Source organism: Leiobunum rupestre, chromosome 10, assembly GCF_980474605.1.
Source record: "Leiobunum rupestre chromosome 10, qqLeiRupe1.1.hap1, whole genome shotgun sequence".
Classification (NCBI taxonomy): Eukaryota; Metazoa; Arthropoda; class Arachnida; order Opiliones; family Sclerosomatidae; genus Leiobunum; species Leiobunum rupestre.
The window spans coordinates 44,589,194-44,613,895 of NC_143393.1; the positions used below are offsets into that span (position 1 = coordinate 44,589,194).

A 24,702-nucleotide genomic window follows, 5' to 3' on the forward strand; every position below is an offset into this window, starting at 1 on the left:
ACACGAAGTACATTTTTACGCCAAAAGGTATTTTTTACGTTTTTATAGATGAAATATGATATACTAAATATCAGTTGATAGGTTTTTATTGAATTAAAAAACCAAAATTAAAAATGACTAAAATATAAAGCGCAAAAAATTACGTAACAATAGCAACCGCGTTAGATTGCCATTTTGAAATTTGAAGATCACGTGGTACAAACGACCTTGTAATACTCCCTCGGAGTCTCTCGAGCTGATTGATACGCGGGGAGAAATAAAATGAACTGTGGAAGGGTATCGAAAACCTGTCCTCTTAATTTACTGTCCATGATCAGTGCGCGGATAATTGTTAGAACCTTAGACCAAGAAACACAGGGACGTCTCGCTCATAGCTTACCCAACGCTTTATTTTTCGACGGGGCTTTGTTGCGGCTGCAGTAGGGAGAGGGGGATTAGGTGATACAGATAGTCAATAGGCGCCATCCATGAGAGGTAAAAATAACGTTTTTTAAAGAACTTGAAAAAAAATAATCAGCCAAGAGTTACATATTTTTAAATTATTTTATATTTTTTTTAATAATTTAGGGACACAAATATTAAAAAACATACCAGAAATTTCGTTTTTTGGAGCCACGCTGTTACAGGCCACGTGCTGACAGATTGTAGGGCTGTGCACGTGACTCAAATAGCCGATAAAAATTGACTCACCTTCGCTACTAGCGACACAGCGCGAGATAAATAGGAAATAGGCAGCCGCAACAAAGCTTCGGGCGCGAAATATATACCGTGTGACGTCCCTGTGTTTCTTGGTCTAAGTTAGAACCATAGCCAGTAGAGGGAAAGTGAGGGTGTGGCATCGATCCCGGGTTCGGGTTTGGGTTCGGGATCGAAATCCGGGATTTAAGGGATGAAATGGGGGTAAAATCATCGAAAAGTCAATGTATTTAAGGTATTTCTCGCGACAATTTGTTTTCCCGTATATCAACATATTGTGTCCAGGCCAACTTGTTCATTTATCTACGCTTATCTCGAAAGATACTTGAACGTATATCTTATCGCGTTTTATCGTACGGAATAAGTTGAAATGATGTAAAAATTGATAACCTAGGCGACGCGTGCGCAGATTACCCCGGGGACGCGGTTAATTTGAATTTAAGAGTGTTTTGACGTCTTTGAATATTCGTTGTTAAAGTAGAATGGAAATATTTTTTAACTTCATTTTAATATCATTGTAGTACGCTTGGCACTTGAACCAATCTCACGAGTATTTCTTAAAACGAATATCTCGATCGCGTTTTATCGTACGAAATAAGTGGAAATTATGTAAGTTGTATGATTAATAACCTAGGCAGGAAGATAGCGCGCGCGTGCGCGGATTACCTGGGAGGCGCGGATTGCCCGGGCGCGCGGTTAATTTGAATTTAAAACATGGATTCCCTCTCCGAAATAATTCATATACCCAAAATTGGACCGCAAGTTTTTCTTTTTAGGGGAATCTCTATGGGAGTTTAACATTACAATAAAGCTAATAGGTCCAGTAAGAGACAAGGCTACCATCTATAGAAGCGTTTTACAGTTCATTTAAAAATCTATTTTTTTTTTAAATCATTATCTCGTTCGTAATTGCCTTTCTATCTCTTCAATTTTAAAAGTATCCTAATTAATTCTATATTTTTAACATTAACAAGTCTCCAAATTATACCAACTTTTAACCAATTTTCCCCAATTGTACTAATTTTTAACATAATTTCCTAAATTATTCTAATTTTACCATAAGCCAACTTAATTTCAAAACTATTGTCTATTTATGAAAATTGAGTTTTGTACGTATTTTGAATCGTTTCATTTTTATCCTTAAAATGGGTGATTTGTAGGAAATTTATATTATTTTTATTGGCTTTACGATATTTCAAGTTAATTTATAAAATTTATAAATGCCCCCACACTCTCGATCTAGCTCCCTACTATACGTGTCGATTTATAATATCAAAATTGAACCGTCATGAATAATCCATATAAACGTAAAAGACGCGGGTGTCTTGAAGTCCAAGTTTCGTTTCCACTGAAATAGAAACAACAAGAGGAAAGGGTCTTTCTGGTGACCTAACATTTAACATTGCTGGACGTTTTATATTTATTGTGTTCTGTTACTTATAGTCATATGGATTTCCATTCATTCGAGGAAGTTAGTGAAATAGTGGAAGAGTATAATAGGACGTGGTTAGATATGCAAGAAATAAAAGAACATTTGGACGAAATAAAAAAAGCATTTAAAAAAGTGGGAATTGAAGTTAGAAGAAGCTTGTCAAAGGGAAATTGTACTGAGAAATAAAGTTAAAGATATAAAAACAAATACAATTGGATTGAAAATATTGCAAGATAGTTGGAAGGGAGCAGAGAAGTAAAGGGATAATATTGTATGTCATTTATTGGCTTAAGACCTGTTATATAAAATATAAAATAAAATATGAAATAAAATATGAAATAAAATAAAATATGAAATAAAATAAAATGTAAGTAGGAATACTCGGTGATAATTCTTAACTTTGTCTTAATGTATGTATTTTATAGGAATTGTTCATTTCCTGTGTCTGCTGACAAAGGGTTAATCGTTTATTTTATAAATTAATTTATTAAATTAAAATATATATATATATAAATATAATAAAAAGTAAATTACATAAATCCATCGGAATTGATTTGCGGGTGTTCGGGGATTTGATAAACATCGTTAACATTTCTTATTGGACGAGGGTACGTACGTTATAATGCTTTATAAAAATAATTTTTATCTAATTGTGGTAAAAAAAAATGTAAATAACTTCTAAAAAGTTTTGAAAAGGTTTTGATATATTTCAAAATAAAATACCGGAGGACGCGGTTAATTTGAATTTAAGAGTGTTTTGACGTCATTGAATATTCGTTGTTAAAGTAGAATGGAAACATTTTTAAACTTCATTTTAATATCATTGTAGTACTTAAATATGCTTGGCACTTGAATCTATATCACGAGTATTTTTTTAAACGAATATTTCAAGTTTAAGTATGAGAAACGTATCGTTCTCAAGTATTGTAATTGTACACGTGATTCCGTATGAGGACCGGATAAATTCCTATATACGTAACGCGATACACTTCAAAATGCGTATACGTAGAATGGAATTAATTTTAAACCCCATTTTAATAAATAATATATCGAAGATCAATAATTTCAGAGTATAAAAAGGGAAAACCGTAAAATAGTTAGACCAGATTTCGAAAGTTCACCATCTGTATTATATTGGAAGTGACTCCGAGGAATCTTAAAATGTAAGTAGGAATACTCGGTGATAATTCTTAACTTTGTCTTAATGTATGTATTTTATAGGAATTGTTCATTTCCTGTGTCTGCTGACAAAGGGTTAATCGTTTATTTTATAAATTAATTTATTAAATTAAAAAATATATATATATAAATATAATAAAAAGTAAATTACATAAATCCATCGGAATTGATTTGCGGGTGTTGGGGGATTTGATAAACATCGTTAACATTTCTTATTATATATTATATCTAATTGTGGTAAAAAAAAATAGAAAAAATGTGAATAACTTATAAAAAGTTTTAAAAAAGTTTTGATATATTTCAAAATAAAATATAAAGAATAAAGAAATTATACACTAAGGTTCATAGTATAGCTAAATATTAGTTATTATTTCTATAGTGAAATGGCATCGAATAATCTTCGATCTTTATCTGGAGAAATTGATACACCTTCATCTATTACAGTTTCGTTAATCTATATAAATAAAATAGTTTTGTATTTATATTATATAGTTACTAAGTAATTATTTTATTTATATTTAGATAATAGGAAGTAATAATGAATCTATTGAATCCAATGTAAAGAAAATGCATCAAGATATTAACTTGGAAAATCCAAAAGATGATTCACCAGTAAGCAGTATTCAGATAATTAAAAATCATAAACAAAAACCGACTGATTACGGTGCATCAAGAGATTATATTTGTTTATCTTCGAAAAAAGGTGAATCATTAAACATCAACAATGCGGTAATTTACTTATAATATATTTTATATGAAAATAATTAAAGGTTTTATAAATGATTAATTTATATTATAGATTATAGGTGGATCTAATAGCAAAATAGTATACGTCCAGGTAAAGTATTGTTTTATTTAGAAGTTTAAATTTTAATTTAATGGTTTATTTTAGAATAACTATATGTTAAATGATTTATTTTAGAATAGCGTTGATACATATGGTGGTAGGACAATATTATAAAGTAGGTATATTGATTTAAAAAAAAACTATCGATTAATTAAACATTTTAATAATATTTTTACATAGCTTCGATAGTATCCAGAGATTGTACGATTGTTATTACAAAATGAAACTAATTTATTTTATAATCTAATTTGAATTATTTATCAATAAATATAAAAAATTGTTTTGTTTTGTATTTAAATGTACACATTTTCATGCAAAAAAAAGTTTTTTTATCATTTTCTAGTAAGCGATTGTAAATTAGTTATTTTAACTCTTGCTAATTCTAATTCCTAGCCATTGTATTAGTAAGCAGATTTTTGCTCAATCCATTGTTACGTTTGTTATATTTTGTGTGATATGGTTAATGAAAATAAAAAAGGTCTCGACTAGCTCATTTCAAATGGGTATACGAATACGTTAAATTACATTCCGATATACAAATATATACTCTTTACGTTCAATACGTTTAAATAGCTTTCTAAAATGTAAATATAGGTAGTAAAATACTGCAAAAGCCTCTGACTCTACGTTCAATACGTTAAAATAGATTTCAATACGTAAATATAGGTGAAAAAATACTAGAAAAACACGCATACTTTTTTTTTTTTTTAATTTTTGGAAATACACAACATCCCCCAGTTACTTCGCAATATGACGAACTGGCTGCTCTCTTTGTCCCTAACATATCACAATTTAAACACAAATATATGCGTGGTAATGCTTTTAATACACCTGGTGGAATTCTTATACTCAAAATTCTTTTAGATGGAAATAAACAGCTTTACGATACTTCAAACAGATTGAGTATCCGTCACAGTACCATGCTAACCCTCCGTCAGTTGGAAAATGAAAAACTGAACCGTCACAATATATACAGAAGTAGCTACCAGTTCTTAATAATGACGTGATTCCGTCTTTCTTCAATTCTTCGACAGATATTGCATTCACTAGTGGTAAATACACGCGTGGTTATAAATTCATATATAATTCTTATAATAGTTTATAGTGAAGGCTACCATTAATTAAGAATTAACAACATCACCAAACTTTAACATTACAACTAAATAATTAAATATAAAAAATAATGTAATTTCTAAGCTAGCTTTAAAAAATACCCGAAAACAATCTTACTTTTGAAAAATGACTCTTTAATATCATAAATCGTCTGTCATACTCGGAAACAATTATTTGATCACTGATGTCGTTTCTAATATTTATTCAGCTTTTAAAGAAAAAAGAAATACTCGAGAATGGTAAAATAGTCTATATTGAAATTGAAAGTGCGTTTAAATTGAAGTGATTCTTATTTTGGATTCCACTTTCACAATGGGAAAAGCGTCTTTCTCAAATGTTGTAATTGTACTAATAGATATGATTTTAAGACCTATTTTAATCAATAAGATAGAATCGTTCAATACTTTGCAGGTATCAAAAGAGGGACTCTTTCAAATGGATAAATCCGTTCGGTCTAATAGTAGATTACGCACCTACAATCCATGATGTTTACATTTAAATTCAAATTATAACGAATTGAAAGTTTGAAGAAAATATTAATTTAGTTTGTAAATTAAATCCTTTTATAGTACTTTGAAGGACTCTTTATACGTTTTGAACTTGAATAAAATTAAAAACAATAATCTAAGATACCCTTTAGAGTTTATCAGTAAAACCACTTACTTTAAGTATTTTTTAATCCGTTCGGTCTAATAGTAGATTACGCATCTATAATCCATGATGTTTTCATTTAAATTCAAATTATAACGAATTGAAAGTTTGAAGAAAATATTAATTTAGTTTGTAAATTAAATCCTTTTATAGTACTTTGAAGGGCTCTTAATACGTTTTGGACTTCCAAAATAAATTAATGTACTAAGTTACGTTTAAAAGAACCTTTTCTAACAATTCCAATATGTAAATATAGGTATAAGGATTGAAAAAATACTTAAAGAAACTCAGCGTAAATTAGAATGGAAATCGGCTCCGGTAACGGTTTGGCAAATTTTAATTCTAATCTCAGGTTACTGTTTTTTACAATATGCAAGTGATTAGCGTTGTTATTAAGCTCCGAGGTATCCAAAATCAAAAAGCAGGCTTTAATTTTCTATTTTTGTTTGAAAATAACCAAAACTATGCAGTTTTTTTAAAAAGAATCTCGCAAATTATACTAACTTTTAACAAAATATCCCCAATTATAATAACTTTTAACCAGGGATAAAAATGAAACTATTCAAAATATCTACAAAACTCAATTTTCGTAAATAGACAATAGTTTTAAAATTAAGTTGACTTATGACAAAAATTAGAATAATTTAGTAAATTCTGTTAAAAATTAGTAATTTTAATATTTTTATATTTTTATATTTTTTTTTATTTTATTTCATTTTATGTTATATTTTATTTTATTTCATATTTTATTTTATATTTTATTTTATTTCATATTTTATTTTATATTTTATATAACAGGTCTTAAGCCAATCAATGATATACAATATTATTACCTTTACTTCTCTGCTCCCTTCCAACTATCTTGCAGTATTTTCAAACCAATTGTATTTGGTTTTATATCTTTAACTTTATTTCTCAGTACAATTTCCTTTTGACAATCTTCTTCTAACTTCAATTCCCACTTTTTTAAATGCTTCTCCATTTCGTCCAAATGCTCTTTTATTTCTTGTATATCTAACCACGTCCTATTATACTCTTCCACTATTTCACTAACTTCCTCGAATGAATGGAAATCCATATGACTATAAGTAACAGAACACAATAAATATAAAACGTTCAGCTTAACTTAATTATTAATTTCATTAAACTCATTTATAAATTTTATAAATTAACTTGAAATATCGTAAAGCCAATAAAAATAATATAAATTTCCTACAAATCACCCATTTTAGGGATAAAAAAAATGAAACGATTCCAAATACGTACAAAACTCAATTTTCATAAAAAGACAATAGTTTGGAAATTAAGTTGGCTTATGGTAAAAATTAGAATAATTTAGGAAATTCTGTTAAAAATTAGTACAATTGGGGAAAATTGGTTAAAAGTTGGTATAATTTGGAGACTTGTTAATGTAAAAAATATAGAATTAATTAGGATACTTTTAAAATTGAAGAGATAGAAAGGCAATTACGAACGAGATGATGATTTAAAAAAAAAAGATTTTTCAATGAACTGTAAAACGCTTCTAAAGATGGCAGCCTTGGCTCAAAAATTTATTTTCCTTAAAAGGTGTTATACATTCGATAAGCAGTGACGAAAATTCCCGTCAATCAGAGTAATATTTTATTAGTATATCTCAAATTTTTCTGAGTTTTCATCAACATACCAAGAAACAAGATCCCCAATGCAGAAAACTACGCGAAAACGCGCCGGTGTCGAAAAACGTGCTCATTCGCTTAAAAACTACGCGGAAAACGCCCTTATACGGAAATATACGCGGTAAACGCGCTCGTATGCGGGAAAGTTCCCGGAAAAACCCCCACTACCCAATGCCACACGCGTCTTATATAACAGTTTATCTCTTTAAATTATTGAATCACTCGACATAATAAAATGAAGTTTAAAAATATTTCCATTCCACTTTAACAATGAATATTCCATGACGTCAAAACACTCTTAAATTTAAATTAACCGCGTCCCCCGGGAAATATTTTATTTTATTTCATATTTTATTTTATATTTTATTTTATTTCATATTTTATTTTATATTTTATTTTATTTCATATTTTATTTAACAGGTCTTAAGCCAATAAATGACATACAATATTATCCCTTTACTTCTCTGCTCCCTTCCAACTATCTTGCAATATTTTCAATCCAATTGTATTTGTTTTTATATCTTTAACTTTATTTCTCAGTACAATTTCCCTTTGACAAGCTTCTTCTAACTTCAATTCCCACTTTTTTAAATGCTTTTTTTTATTTCGTCCAAATGTTCTTTTATTTCTTGCATATCTAACCACGTCCTATTATACTCTTCCACTATTTCACTAACTTCCTCGAATGAATGGAAATCCATATGACTATAAGTAACAGAACACAATAAATATAAAACGTCCAGCAATGTTAAATGTTAGGTCACCAGAAAGACCCTTTCCTCTTGTTGTTTCTATTTCAGTGGAAACGAAACTTGGACTTCAAGACGCCCGCGTCTTTTACGTTTATATGGATTATTCATGACGGTTCAATTTTGATATTATAAATGGACACGTATAGTAGGGAGCTAGATCGAGAGTGTGGGGGATAAAAAAATTAATCTAGGTGAAAAAAAAAATATTATAAATAAATACCGATTCAATATACGAACGAAACTTAATTATTAATTTAATTAAACTCATTTATAAATTTTATAAATTAACTTGAAATATTGTAAAGCCAATAAAAATAATATAAATTTCCTACAAATCACCCATTTTATGGATAAAAATGAAACAATTCAAAATACGTACAAAACTCAATTTTCATAAATAGACAATAGTTTTGAAATTAAGTTGGCTTATGGTAAAATTAGAATAATTTGGGAGATTATGTTAAAAATTAGTACAATTGGGGAAAATTGGTTAAAAGTTGGTATAATTTGGAGACTTGTTAATGTTAAAAATATAGAATTCATTAGGATACTTTTAAAATTGAAGAGATAGAAAGGCAATTACGAACGAGATGATGATTTAAAAAAAATATATATATATTTTTAAATGAACTGTAAAACGCTTCTATAGATGGTAGCCTTGTCTCTTACCTATATTTACATATTGGAATTGTTACAAAAGGTTCTTTTAAACGTAACTTAGTACACTAATTAAGTATTTTTAATTTACCGTAATTAAAATATAGGTAAGTGGTTTTTATCTTATTTTATACCTACGGAAGGGATAAATAAATTAAAGCAATACATTTTTGGAGTTTGGAGATGGGTGGAAAAAATAGGCTCTTCGTTTTTCCAACTGCTTTTCTGATGTACCCAAAAATGGACCAAATTACCAAAAGTACCCTTAAAACGACCAAAGTCAACATTTTTGGCCCTATGTACCCCATTTCGGACCAAACGTACCCCAAACTGGACCTATTAGCTTTATAGTAATGTTAAACTCCCATAGAGATTCCCCTAAAAAGAAAAACTTGCGGTCCAATTTTGGGTATATGAATTATTTCGGAGAGGGAATCCATGTTTTAAATTCAAATTAACCGCGCGCCCGTGCAATCCGCGCCTCCCAGGTAATCCACGCACGCGCGCGCTATCTTCCTGCCTAGGTTATTAATCATACAACTTACATAATTTCCACTTATTTCGTACGATAAAACGCGATCGAGATATTCGTTTTAAGAAATACTCGTGAGATTGGTTCAAGTGCCAAGCGTACTACAATGATATTAAAATGAAGTTAAAAAATATTTCCATTCTACTTTAACAACGAATATTCAATGACGTCAAAACACTTCAATTCAAATTAACCGCGTCCCCCGGGGTAATCTGCGCACGCGCCGCCTAGGTTATCAATTTTTACATCATTTCAACTTATTCCGTACGATAAAACGCGATAAGATATACGTTCAAGTATCTTTCGAGATAAGCGTAGATAAATGAATAAGTTGGCCTGGACACAATATGTTGATATACGGGAAAACAAATCGTCGCGAGAAATACCTTAAATACATTGACTTTTCGATGATTTTACCCCCATTTCATCCCTTAAATCCCGGATTTCGATCCCGAACCCAAACCCGAACCCGGGATCGATGCCACACCCTCACTTTCCCTCTACTATAGCCAAGTTATGATTTATGACGTCATTGGCGAAAAAGACTATTAAATAGAGGTCAGATAATAATTATTCATATAATTATATGTATTTATTGACTTATGTTAAAAGTAATAAATGGTAAAAATCCAAAATTTATCGCGGCACTAAAAAATTTCACAAATAAGATATTTGTTAATTAATTTAAAACGTTTGTCCACCAGAAAGAATTGGAATCGCTGGAAGACTTGTTCACTGACCTAAGACACTTGGAAGCTTGGGCATTCGCTCACCAGGAGTCGAGCTACGCGTTTGAAGAATGCGTTCACGACGTCTTGACAGCGCCACCTAAACACCTAAATCAACACGGTAAGAAGTTCATTTTTATCTCTTTTCTTTTCCTGCCGCCGCGATTGACCGCGCTCGCTACCTCGTTATCTCCCCCGGTAGGCAATCAACGCCACCTCGCGCTCTAAAATCCCCAATTTAAATGCGCATCGTTAATGAGCGGAAGCCAAAAAAATTAGATAACCCCTTCGAAAAAATGGTCCAATCTCTACTAGAAATTATTGGCGTAGTAAAGGCGCGGTGGACGCTTGATGGACCTTTATAACTTATCCATTCCGAACATTACGTATAAATACGTAAGCCATAATTTTAGCTATCTATGTAATTCCGCATCACTAATTCACGTCTTCAATCTTCGTTAATATTTATTAACTTGACTGCTAAACGAGTACCAGAGTTCGCCGCAGAAGCGTACTTGTCGGAAACCGGTCCCAGAACGTCACTTAAGCCTTGGTCACACTAGAGCTTAAAACCCAGTTTAGTTAGGTTTGAATGAGAGTTTTGACCGCCGACGATAATTCCCCCGTATGAGCGATTTGCAAACAAACTATCCTAACTTTTAAAATCGCGCAATTTAGGCACGCGCCGCGCGTGCAAAACGTAGTTTTTGCGTCTTCAGCAGCGCGCGCTTTTACGTTGTTTTTCTGTCTCACCGACTTCTCACCAGGTGTCGCGGTGGACGCGCGCTTTTCGATTTCCCGAAATTTCTTTATTTTATGAAAAATTAACCACTCAATATTTTTTGATGCGGTTTTCGCCATAAATTTTAGTTTTTAATGGGATATAGGGCTATCTAACTGGTTAAAGCTTGACCTTTCCCCTTTAAATATTATCATTAAAGTTATCTTTTTATCGCTTTACCCTGGTTCGCTTATAGCCAAGGCTTAATATCATTTCAAATTATGACCAGAATTTTCATAATACTAAAATGTATCCCAAAACAATTAGTTAATCATGTTTACTATACATACAGTAATATTTAAAAATAAATAATAATAGAGACGAGATACTTCATGACTAATTTTTTTAAATTAAAATAACAAAATTATAACATCATAATTTTATTTAATTTTAAAACTAAATATAATAATCTAAATATAATAATAAATAAATAATAATAAATATAAAATTTATAATTTTGTTATTTTAATTACAAAAATTTTAGTCATGACGTATCTCGTCTCTATTATTATATATTTTTACCTCTCCGAGGGGACTTTGTACCCTAGGAGGGGTTATACAACCACCGTATCTGTCTGTCTGTCAGGCCTGCGAACGCGTTCGCATTTTCGGGGCAAAGGGTATTTCTTAGAATCAGGGAAAAGGTTTTTCCAAAAGCGACCTCTTTTTGTCATTGGATGTAGTATAATTTTTTAAACGGCTGGGATTCGAACCCGAGCCCTCTTGCACGACAGGTGAGCGTTCTACCGCAGAACCACGGATACAGTTACGCTTCATTGAAAAATAAAAACTCTTCCGAGGAGAGGTATATTTTGGCTTGCCAACTTGTTAAATGTAAATACACCCATGACTTTAAACAATTTTAAAATTTATGAATACAGTAATATTATTTGAAAAATACGAACAATTTGACTTCCCGCCCTGTCATTTTGAAAGCGATTCTAAGCGAACCGACTTGGACGAGTTGCTTCCCAAACCAACACGAAGCGATTTCACACGCTGGTTTTGAAAACTAGTTATCTAAAACGAAGCGATTTTACGGGTTAAGGCTAGTTCCCACTTGGCGAATAAAATTTTCGCGCAATGAAAAAAGACGCGTTTTTTCGGTCGCTGGGGAAGCGGTTCTCACTTTAGCGCGAAAATTTAAAAACGCTGAAAACAACTCGCGCGGATTTTTAGTAATGTTTTAGGACTAACATAAAACATCAGTTTAAAATGAACCAAATGGATGTTCCTGTTGATAATTTCAATAAATAAACGATTCTATTCGTGAGATAATTACCTTTACTTCAGTATCTTGGTCAAGTTGGCTGAACCGCTTTTCTAAAGACCTAGGCTTAATAAGTGACGGACGGGAGCGGAATAGATCGAGGGAACGCGTTTTCTGATTGGCTGAAGCTTTTTTTCGCCAAGGTGTGGACGTCAAAAAATAGAGCATTCGCTAGATACCGCGGAGACGCGACTTTAGCGGCGAATTTGAAAAAAATCGCAAATTTTATTCGCGAGCGTCAATTTTCAGCGCGAAAATTGGTTTTTTCGCTAAGTGGGAACTAGGCTTAAGTGTGAACCTGGCTTTACAGACGCGGATGCTGATGTTTGACGTGTATCTGCTTAATCTAACGAAACGGAGTGGGATAGGTGACCCCGGGAACAAATTTTTCCATCACCTTACTAAGCAGTCAGTAACGCCTGGGGTTACCGAGAATGACCGGTTCAAATTTCCGTCGAGGGGACCAAAATGCGCTTAGATCCTCGAACTTCCCCCTTAACGGAAAAAAATTCAGGCGCGTTTTTCTAATTACTCTGTCATCCCGCCAGAAAATTGATTGGGTTTGGCGTCTTGTCTCGGGTCTCTCCTATTTGTTCGCCTATCATTATATTATTACTTCCGAAATGATTAGGGCTAAATGGAATGATCTTGACGTCGGGGGAGACGCGTTGTTGGAGTCGCGTTCTTGATTGGAAATTACGCGTGTCGATCGATTCAACAGCGAAGAATAAATTTGTTCCGGGGGCAATGATTACGCGAGTTCCGCTGAGAGCAATTAAAAGTTCATCATCTGGAATAGACATTTTTATCGCGGGAAATGGTTGTGTATAATCAAATTTTGCCTCTTCATTTTTAGTTGAAACATTTCATCCACTTACATTAATAATTATCTTAGTATTTTGTCCTCGAACTCATACGAAATTACGTGACTCTAAAGGCCCATTTTCATGCTCGCTAGTAGCGGATAAAAATCGTCAAAATTCGCATCCGCCACTCGCAAGCGTAAAAATAAAGCTAAAATATCCGTTTGAAAAAGATCGACGCGGAAAGTGAAAAAGTGTGTAGCGGAAGCGGATTTTGTCGATTTTTACTCACATAAATTCGGGGCTTTTTCTTTGGGTTAAAATGCGTCAAAAATTGCTAATGTACATTTGTTATCATGACTCCTAAAATGACGAATGAACATGGACTTACAAGGGCTGTAAAATGTAGAAAGAACATGGGGTTTCATGGGTTTTTAAAATTTTAATGTCTAATTAACATCGGTTTGCATGGCTTCTAAAATATCTAAAGAACATCGGTTTGCATGGCTCCTAAAATGCTTAAAGAACATCGGTTTGCATGGCTCCTAAAATGCTTAAAGAACATCGGTTTGCATGGCTCCTAAAATGCTTAAAGAACATCGGTTTTCATGGCTCCTAAAATGCTTAAAGAACATCGGTTTGCATGGCTCCTAAAATGCTTAAAGAACATCGGTTAAATCGGTTTGCATGGCAACTACCGTTTGAAAATCGTTTACCAATCAATGATCGGGTGTGTAAAGATTCCGGACCTAACCAAAAAATAGACGACCATGGTCATGCATTCTTTGCGTGCATTCTTTTACCAGTACGAGACTGTTCCAGGGATACGTTTTGGAAGCTCATAGATCCGCTAGAAAGCACTTTGGACGTTTTGGACTTCTTGTGATCCAAAAATAAATGTCCCTTTGCTTAAACGAAATCTCTCCGAAACACCCTGTGTATTTTATCTGTAAGCGGATGAATCACTTACTCGCGAGTCAGGGTATCCCGTAACTCTTACTCGGTGTCTTCGCTAGTTTCTGAAACTTGAAGGGTTTAAGCCGTCCTAGCCCCGTAGCTGATACCGCACTTTCTCACATCCATAAAACAAACTAAATCCATTTTAAGCCAATCTAAGATTACCCGTAAGGTGTCTCGAATTCCAGTAAACTCTCCGTATAGTCTATATAAAATATTCCCAAATCGTGACCAACAACTCCCGCGGGTCCCTCTCTACGCGGTTCGACCCCTCTAAACCTATCGCTTTCTTTCGGAGGGGATATATTATTTGGGATTAACTTTTGGCGTCCAGTACGGCGGAAGACAAGCTTTAAAAAAATTCTAAGAAAGCGGTCCACCGCTATTGTATATATCCGTCGAACGTTACCCGACACTCCCAATAAAGGTAAGACGAGCCAGGCCCACCCTCGAAGGAAACTCCGGGGTTAGCTCGATATTTCATTTCGAAATCTGCGCGATTCTTATAAGAAGATCGTTTATTCCGAACTTTTGCGGAAGCCGGCTCCCTGTGATCCGTCTTTTCTTCTCTAAGAAGATTTCGGCTGAAAAATAGAATCCCAAAAATACTCTCGTTATAAGCGTAAAAAAGGAAATATTTCTAGCAGGCTTAAAGATCTAAGCTAAAAGTCACTCCGATGTCCGCTAATAAATTGCCTTGGAAAAACCTTTCGAAGAACCATTTTTTTCGCTATCCAAGTTGTAGGTGGAAGAACATCCGTTCTATACCACTTTCTATTACATCTTCAGGAATTTTTATTAGGAAATTCCTTAGAATTAAGTGAAAATAGCTTTTCCCTCTTTTTGCTAGCCTCGACTTAAATTAACGAAAGGTTGTTTCATTCGATCGGTAGTTGGGGGGAAACGGAGGGCCACTTGAACACGTTTCAGAGTTACAAGAAATTTAGCGAACCTCTTCTTTTCCGTAGTTTTTTCGAGTACCTATTGACATTTAAAGTCGTTTTTATTTACTCGATTTTTTAAGGACAATTAAATTGAACGTTGGGTGCATTCAATAGACCTTTCCATAAAATGTTCGTTACGGTATAAGAGGGGGAAGGAAAACTGTTTTTGCAAGGATGATTTAGATCAACGTTATATATATTACTCCTTGTATTTACCCTCGCTCGACTTTTGAGCTCGGTATGCCGTCTGCTACCGAGTGTAAGTATTTACAAAACACGGAGGATTAAAATTAATCCAAGTTATATTGTTAAATTTGTTATATCAAATGTTTAAAGTATAAAAGTATTTTATTTACTTAACTAGTCATGAAAGGAGATGATTTAAATATCTAAAAGAACGAAAAATTTAGCAGGGTTTCGATGATGTTTAAGAATTTATAGCCTTGTGAACTAAGGCTTAACATTTCATTGGCAGCCACAGTAGAGTATCATGTAAAGATTGTTGTTTATCATAAAATACTAGCTATTAAATATCTAAGCATTAACAATACATTCACAGAGTTGATATGAATATTGTAATAATAATTCATTTAATTAGTATCGAATATGAATTAAAATTAGTTTGAACTCCAAAGTCACTAAGCCTAATCTGAGCTCCGCGTAAAATGTTTGCGGAAATCGTACCGGAAAATGTAAAAAGTACATCATCTTGGTAATCATAATAAACTGTTTAATTAAGTATAACAATTAAATATCGAAATCTTGACGACAACGTAAATATTACACTTTAAATACCGATTGGTTTTGGAATATATTGCCATCTTGTAGGTTACCTTAGAATCCTCGAAATCAATATAATAGTGAAATAGCTGGAAGTAGGGTAATGTAGGGCAATATGGGGTAACGTGTCGTTATGTAGGGTAATCTTTCAACCAAAAACCGTCACAACTACAATTTCCTACTACATTTTGTAAATCTATTCTTTTCGAACAATCGATTATTTGTTTTGCTATTCGATCGTATTATTCGACGCAACCAAATATCTTACACACCCCTAATATGAGACACCTTAATTAGGGTAATCCTCAAAGTAATTAAACTCGCAGTCGTGAATAATTTTATCACTAGTTTAGTATCGTCGATTATCCGAACCTCTATCCTTTAATTAGGATTTTCCGTTAACAGCGTGAACCACGTTTGGCCTTGAAAATAGTCAATAGAGTCTTTCTCGCTTATAGGTTATTGAAATTATAAGCTATTCGGGTTAGGCGTTATCCAAACACGCTATGTTTTTATCCGTGACACAAATCGCACTAGCCACGGCTTAGATGTGTCCAATCTATCAGTATGAACAGATTATATGAGACAAAAAGGATTTTTGGGTATGACGCAGGGTGAGTTGTACCAAAGGCGAAGATTTCCGATATATTGACATCATTTGTTGTCAAGATCCTTTGATGCTGTTTTTCCAGTGTTCGTGCTTCGCTGTCCAAGAGGTAGGCAAATGTTACGTCAACAAATTGGGCCCCTTTGTCCTACAAATACGCTGTTTCTCGGTTATATTTAATACTCTATACGCTGAAATATCCATTCGACTCGTGGCTTCTATCAGAAGTTTATAACAAAATCTGGGAAGTATGAAAGCTAATATACAAGCCATGTTTAAAATACCGAACAACAGAGTTTCACTACAAACAGGAATCCATACCTCTACTTGGAATGCTTATCGCGGCAGATTTTCGTCTCGATGGGGCTGACGGTTTTTTTGACGTTTACAACTATGTTAGCTTAACAAACAACAACGTGAGAGTGGAGCGCGCGCCGAGGGGATTTTTCTCTAGTAGGCGGGGCCAAAGCCGTCAGAGTGATCTTACCATACGCGATACGCCAGGATGAGCATTCCAAGTAGAGGTATGGATTCCTGCTACAAATTATAAACTAATAAGCTATAGCACAGATCACCCACGCCAAGAAGGTCTTGCATCAACCTCGAAAAAAGGTGTCTCGTGGCATTTTTTACAGCCAACAGAAAAAGGCGCATGAATATTCTTTATTTTACGAAATAAAAAAAAATCGTGGGCGAGTTAGCTTCTACAATACATTTTTTATTGTCGCGCGTACCTTCGAAACTGCCTCTACTTGCCGTGAGATGGCGCGCTCTTTAAAGAGCCGCATCGCATTCGAGACTTAAATTTTTTAAATTAATACCAGTGATACATGTCCCTCTTGGGGTAGGTGGTATTTGGCTATGTGCAACTAATACATAGTCGGTGTAAAACAAAGGGGTCTCAACCAAGGAGATGTTTGAAAAAATATCTGTACGTGTTAAAATTGATGACGTCACCCAGATGAGCCTCCGTTGATTTTCAGTACGATCTCATCTGGGTGACGTCACAATTTTACATAGCAACTCAAACCCGTATTATTTTGATAAAAAACCACGCGATCGAGGCAACCTTATAGACTAGTATCGCTCTTTAGCTTTGGGCTATGGCCGCCATTTTGAGGGCAGTTTTTTATCTACAGGAAAATCCATGGGTGACGTCGACATACGTCACGCCGATATTACTCTATAGTTCACTTTTTACGAACCTTGGGTGTAAAAGCAATGTCTTTTTTTCAACGCAGTGGCGACATCTCCCGTTGCGCATTGTAGTCTTAGCATAAGCTTTTGTCTTACTGTTTGTTATTATTTTTTTAAATAATTTATGAAATAAGGTGATTATCGTTATTATATAAAACTTTAAAACACGTAATAATCTACGGAATTATAATTTTATAATCATGTTTTTATCATAAAAATATTTTTTAACTCTTTCGAACTACTCTATTTGACTTCCCCCCAAAAGTTGGTTTATTATAAGCTCCTGGTATTATGTGTCATAAGAAAATGGATTTTATATTAAAAGCGTTCTCTAATTACATAACGGGGAACTTATAAATTGACGATGGCGTTTTGCGTCGAAACGTCTGCTAGAATTATCTTCGTTCCAAGAGAAGCGATTAAAAGTTTCAGCTTTTACGCGTGTAGCACAGGCTTGAAAGATCTAACTTTTAATCCTTACGCGTTAGTTTTGAGGTTTTTTATGTTAAACTAGTTTGTTATTTAATGTTTTATAAAGTTTAATGTTTATCCAGTTGAAGTTGGTGGCTTTGGAAAAATTAAAATGCAGCGAAAGATCCGAATTTAAGAGCCATTAGAAAGTTAATTAAACAATGTTATTCCACGCTTTAAATCTTTTGATATATCGGCCGATATTATCAAAGTTATCTATCATAACAGTAGTGTATATTATAAAATCATTGTAAAAGACTATTTAGTACATTAAAAAAACAATGAAACTGGAGAATATCACACGGTATAAATTTATTATTTGAAGACGTTTCGAGCCGTGGCCCTTTATCAATCCACTTGTTTAAGTCTATTAAACACGAGATTTTAAAGTATGTCGCGTGAGGCGCATGTGTGAAAAAAAAAGATATATCGTAAAACCTAGGAGCAACAAACACAACACCCCACACAAGGAGAACGCAACCCGTCAAAAGTCGTGGATTTTCTTGCGTACGTTTTTCATTGGCTAGACGCTTTAGCGCCTGCTGCCGTCGGAAGGGGGCAATTCGGAAATTATCTTCCCCTCCGCCCGTAAAAAGTTCAGCGTAAAGGCCCGTGACGCTCGTCCAATGAAATTCGTACACAACCCTTCGTTAGCGTGTTTAAAGGCTAGCTGCATTCTTCTTGTGTTTTTTGCTCCTAGGTGAAACAAAACAGATACCAAATGGAAGAAATACTACAATAAAAATACAATAAAAATATAATTTTAAACATTTAGTAGACCCCAGTTAGTTATATCTAAACAGCCTCTATCTAATTTTTAAGGACCTTTTTTTCGAATAAACATGCCTTCTAAGAATTTTCTCTTATACCAATTTGATTATCTCCTCAGAATTTTGAAATAATCCCATTTTATCGAGTGAGAGTTATTTTCCCAAATATGTTTCGTAATACCATTTGTCAAATCTTTAAAATCTCGTGTTTATCAAATTTATATTAATAGGCTTAAACAAGTGGATTGATAAAAGACCACGGCTCGAAACGTCTACAAATAATAAATTTATAATTGATCTTCTCCAGTTTCATTGTTTTGCAAGAGCATATCGGATAAGTGATACATATTTTTATCACAAATCGAATATCGTTGTTTTTCATTTGTTTACACTCGTAACCCCCTGTCTAATAAAAAAAGGTATGATCTAGCTCCTGAAGGCTGGCGTCCGTGGCGCGGCCAGTCAAATAAAATATTATCATTATTTAGTTAATGGAGAATTTTCTTATTTTTAAATGTTTTTCTGAAAATATTTTTCTAATATTAGAAAAATATGCCGATATATCGGTGCATCCCTATTTTAAAGGTTATTTTTTTAAACTATTTTAATGGAAAATATAGTTTATAAATCAATACATATCCCTACGAAATGTAATTTGTACATTTCATATAGTTAGACGGATTAAAACATGCGCTAAAATGTGAGTCCTGATGAGGTGTGCAAAAAATGAGATCCAGTTCCAGAAGTGTATAACAACTACCTTCGAGAGTAAGTATGAAAGAAAAGGGGCTCGTTTATTGTCATAATAGCCCGCGCCTTTCTAAATTGAGTTGAAATCTAGTGGCATAATTATTGTTATTATTCCCGAATATTATCCCTTAGTGCCTTATGGGTCAAAGAACTTTGCTAACGGTTGTGGGAAAGAGTATAGCGTGGTTTCTACCGTGTTTCCCGCGAAGAAAGGGGGTGAAATCAATGCTGCACGGTCCCAGCGCTATCGTTGCCCGCCAATCTGCTGTCGACGTTGTCCCGTTAAAGGGTGATTTATCAAACGCCCCCCTTTTTCTTTAGTTAATAGAGGGGTTAAGCACTCGGCGTTTCGAACGCGTACGTCTAGGCGTTCGCGGTACCGTTCCGACGCGTTGTCAAGGCTAACTTGGAAGCGCTATCGAAGCATTCTGAAGTTCCCGTTGAAACCTCCACACGGAGGCATTGACTTAACTTCTCTAGCAACGCCTCCGACTGAAACGATGATATATCGACCTTAGGTTTCGTAAAGATAGCGAAGATAAAGACGCCTAAAAGAAATCCGAGCCCGCAGTTCGCGCTGACTTCACCCCCCTCGACTCTTCCGTCGGACTGTCCGCTTAGATCCTGAGATGTACCGACTTTTCACTGGTTTCTCTTTCTTCTGTATTGAGGGATTTATTTAGTTTGGAAAAAGTAGGTTTTTTGTTCCGTTATCCGAAGTCCGGTCGCTGACATTTTGACAGTGTCCAGTTAATTCCTCGGCTAAATCGACACTTTACTTCTTCTCTAGCAGACTCGACGCCGGCGCGGCTGCCGTCTCGATTCCAGACGTTCCGGACACTGCCAATTAAACATTTTCCCTTCCTTTGTGGGTTGGGTCAGTCGGTAATGCGTGGAGGTCACGCGCTTGACCCACTGGACGCGCTATGAACTAGACCTGTGCAAGTACAATTTGTTTGGATCGAAAATTCAATATCTGTTTTTTAAGCACAACAAATACCAAACTTCGAATATTTAAAAAGACGAATACTTTTGAATGAAAAAACGGGCCAATAATCTGACCAAATACCAAATAGTATTTCGAATACCGAATAATGTAAAAGTTTTAGTTTTTCTTAACTGTTCCATTGATGTCGTTCAAACTCAAAAATCAAAACACTCTTTTCGACTATTTGATACGTGAGACATTTTGTAAATCTATTCGATTCGACCAATCGAATATTCGATTTGCTATTCGAAGGAATTAGTCGACGCAACCAAATATCTTGCACGCTCCTAATATGAGCGGCACCTTAATTAGGTTAATCCTAGAGGTAATTAAACTCGCAGTCGTCAATAATTTGATCACTAGTATCGTTTAAAGTATCGACGGTTATCCGAACTTCTATCCTTTAATTAGGATTTTCCGTTTGCGGATTATTTTTCCTAATTAAGAGTCTCGGTATCTTCAAAGAAGTGCTAAATGAAGACCCAAGAGCGCTTCTCTCTTTTCTCCTCGTTGAGATTAACTTTTGCAGCGCGAAGTCTTCAGTCTCATTAACGACGCCCAGATGGATTATTCATCTGGGCTCTTTTCGGAACATTTGATTGGATTATTAGTCAGGTTAAACCTGCGCTAGAGAACGCGTACGGGAAACGTATGCGCTAAACAGTCTCGTGATAAAACTACGCCTACACTTTTACGCATTTTGTAGGACGGGTCTCACCCTTTGTTCCGCTAGACGTGTTCGATGCCATCTTCGAAATTCCCATAATATTAGATTATTCCCGCGTGCAGTTGTTCCATAAGTTTGTAACTTTGGGGAATATTTTACTGAGAGCTAGTAGCGGAGTGTAGTCATCACAAGAAGAAAATCTCCCCCTAGCGAGACGCTGTCAAGGGCTACGTGTGACGCGTTAGTAAGCGGACGCAAAACGGCGACGAAGCCCGATATGCAGTCTGTCTTGTGAGTAGCTCTCAGTAAAACTTTTGGATGTAAAAAATAGGAAGCGCTACACTTCTGTAATACCATTATACACTTATGGTAGTACCGTACATGTCCAATCCATTTCTATAGAAAATAGTGGTTTTGGTATCTTGGCTTGAGAACCTCCGTCGTTTGATGTTAAGATTATTTTAGGGATACTTTTTTTATAATTTAACTTTATTTTCGAAATGAACTCGTTAATTAAATTGTCGAAATATTTTTATATTTACAAATTAAAGCCATACTGAATCCGTTCCTCGTACTGTAATCAGTTTCAGGCAGCTCTGGAAAAGTCGGTTAAAGGGATGATAACCTGCAAATCATATTCTTTACGGATGACCCCAACAATTTTAGTTAGTTCCCAAACAACAAACCACTATACGGCGACGAAATGTCAAAAGTCACAAAAGAAAACGGTCAATAATGGAAGACTTGGGCAGGCGACAGAAATACTATAAAAATTATAAAGGTATAGTATTACCCTAGCAATGAAGGTCAAGCTTCCGTCAGTACGTAGGAGAAACTTCCAATTTCCCATCCCACTGCGAGGTGCATAGAAGTATCGTTGAGAGATATACGCTCTTGGCAGGATTTCTACTAAGTACGTCATAGACTGTAGCGCCACCAGTGAGTAACGATGGAAGTTAGAACTTTCCCTTTAGCGCTATACACTCTTTTTTGCGGTATTTTCCTGGGCGCGTCTATGTTTGGTTTTCCCCCTTTCATCCCCATCCGCCATTACGGGAACCCCAAGAGTGGATGCTAGACTCCCCGCTGAGGGCAGAGGCAATGGCCGACGAGCGGGAGGCAAGTAAGAGGGGTAACATAAAGGCGCGAAAAAGAGTGTATACTCCCTTTAAGCTAGGAGCAACAAACACGCAAGGAGAACGCAACCCGTAAAAAGACGTGGATTTCCTTGCGTACATTTTTCATTGGTTGAACGCTCTAGCGCGTGCTGCCGTCGGAAGGGTAAAATTCGGAAATTGTCTTCCCCCCGTCCATAAAACGTGTAGCGTTAAGGTTCGTCCAATGAAATTTGTACACAACACTGCGTTAGCGTGTTTAAAGGCTAACTGCGTTCTTCTTGTATTTGTTGTTCCTAGCTTTAAGTCTGGTTTTCACTCGCTTAATATTTTATTTTGGTCCTAACAGTGGTATTTATGTTTCCGTCGGTTTTACCGGCAATTTCCGAACTATAGCTAAGATTACTGAAATTATATCGTTCGACGTATAATTAATATTCATACCAGCGCCTTCCGAATTCTCTCCCACCCTTCCCTGGTAAAGATTTGGGTTCCAAATCTCTCCGTTATAAATCTCGCTCGTAAATTCGTATCAGGTGAATTTAATTTCCTAAGGTACGAGTCCTCGGTCAAGTATTATAGAGACGTGCTCTGCGAAATTGGCGATAGTCGTGGCTAAGTAGCGTCCAGTCTTCAATTTCCTAGGAACGTGGAAAAGATTGCTAATCGCTATAACCTCGCTAATCGCTTTGACCTTTGTAAGCGTTTTAACCTCGCTATAACGCGTGTTTTGGGGTAATTCGCGGCTCGTAACAGCGTATGGGAATGCGTATCGTCATCCTGACCTTATGTGGGCGTGGTTGAAATTCCTACGTTCACTGAAAAGAGGAGGAAGGGCGAAACTATCCGGGAGGTAAATATTCGGCCTGTACAGTAGAGACCCGCGGTAATTGTGGGAATATCGTGGGAGAGGCTGGGGATCAGATTTGCTTTCTTATTTTCGGTTAGTGAATGGATGGAAAAGGGAATTTCTGTTTTTGGAATGGTCCGGAATGGAGCAAATTCGCAACACTTTGAATCGGAAATGTGAATTTCGGGAACGGGAATATCGGGAATGGGAATATCGGGAACGAGAATTTGGAAACGGGAATACTGGGAATGGGAATATCGGGAACGCGAATTTTGGAAACGGGAATACTGGGAACGGGAATATCGGGAACGCGAATTTTGGAAACGGGAATACTGGGAACGGGAATATCGGGAATGGGAATATCGGGAATGAGAATTTTGGAAACGGGAAAACCGGGAACGGGAATATGGGGAACGCGAATTTCATTAACGTGAATTTCGGGAACGGGAATATCAGGAACGGTAATTTCGGGAACAGATTTTTAAGAAATGGGAATTTCAGGAATGGGAACTTTGGATATGTGAATTTCGGGAATGGGAATTTCGTGAATGGACGGGAATGAGAATATTTATAGGGAATGGGAATAATTATAGGAAATGTAATGGGAATGGTTGGAAGACAAATATTTGAACGAAAATGGGATGCGAATGTAAATGGTTTCAACTGGAATGAGCAGGAGTGGGTACTTTTTTTGCTTTCAAAGCAGCTCTCTTCTACACAGTATATAATGTTTGTATTACGAATTATTATTTATTCGTTAAAGCTAGTGGACTAAAACCATTTATTACCATTTACCACGATAAACATTGAAATAGAGCGGTAATGGACGGGAATCAGACTCATAACTTATTTCGGTTATGTGAAGGAAGAAAAAGGTAATTGTTATTTTCGCAATGGACTTGGATGGATTTTCAAACTGTTCGCAATATTTTGAATCGGGAATGAGCAAACTATGTTGAATTTTATGATAATATTCGATTGGAAATAGGATGGTAATGGAAATCATTTCATCGGTTCTTGTTTCTTAATTTTAAATTAAACTCATCACGACTCTCTAATTCAAATAATTTTTTTAATAAATTAAAAATTAGAAAACTAAATATGACGAGAATTTCCTCACTAATTGTGAAGTATATAATTTCACTATATTGAAAAAAAAACCGTATCATAATATTAAACAGGTTTAGCATTAGTTTGAAATCCCACAGGGATAACGTTGCTATAGCCTTAATGCGCGCAGACTGTTCTTCATGCGTGGAGTACCTTATTTCACAATTATGTCATTATAGGTTTAAAAGATACTAGGGTAACTGGAACTAGTTACGTTACTTTTTCGTGTTAGCAGAAGTTTTCAAACTATATGTATTAGTACAAATCGAGATTCGATGCGTGTTATCATAAATGTAATATACGCCATGCGTGCTGCCACAATAAACAAATTATTAGATATGTCGATTCCGAAAGTCAGTGGATGAAAATGTCATTCTCCTCCCCTACGTCATCCAGT

General features: G+C 34.9%; 1 protein-coding gene across 2 annotated transcripts in view; it reads left to right on the top strand.

The window, feature by feature from the left end:
- LOC149926023 (calcitonin gene-related peptide type 1 receptor-like) overlaps positions 1-24,702 on the top strand; it is a 74,990-nt gene that overhangs the window by 11,361 nt on the left and 38,927 nt on the right. For both annotated transcript variants that reach the window (XM_090160319.1, XM_090160320.1), the window contains exon 5: positions 10,222-10,366. In XM_090160319.1, coding sequence (XP_090016445.1) covers positions 10,222-10,366 — 145 coding nt within the window. The remainder of the gene's footprint in view (positions 1-10,221; positions 10,367-24,702) is intronic.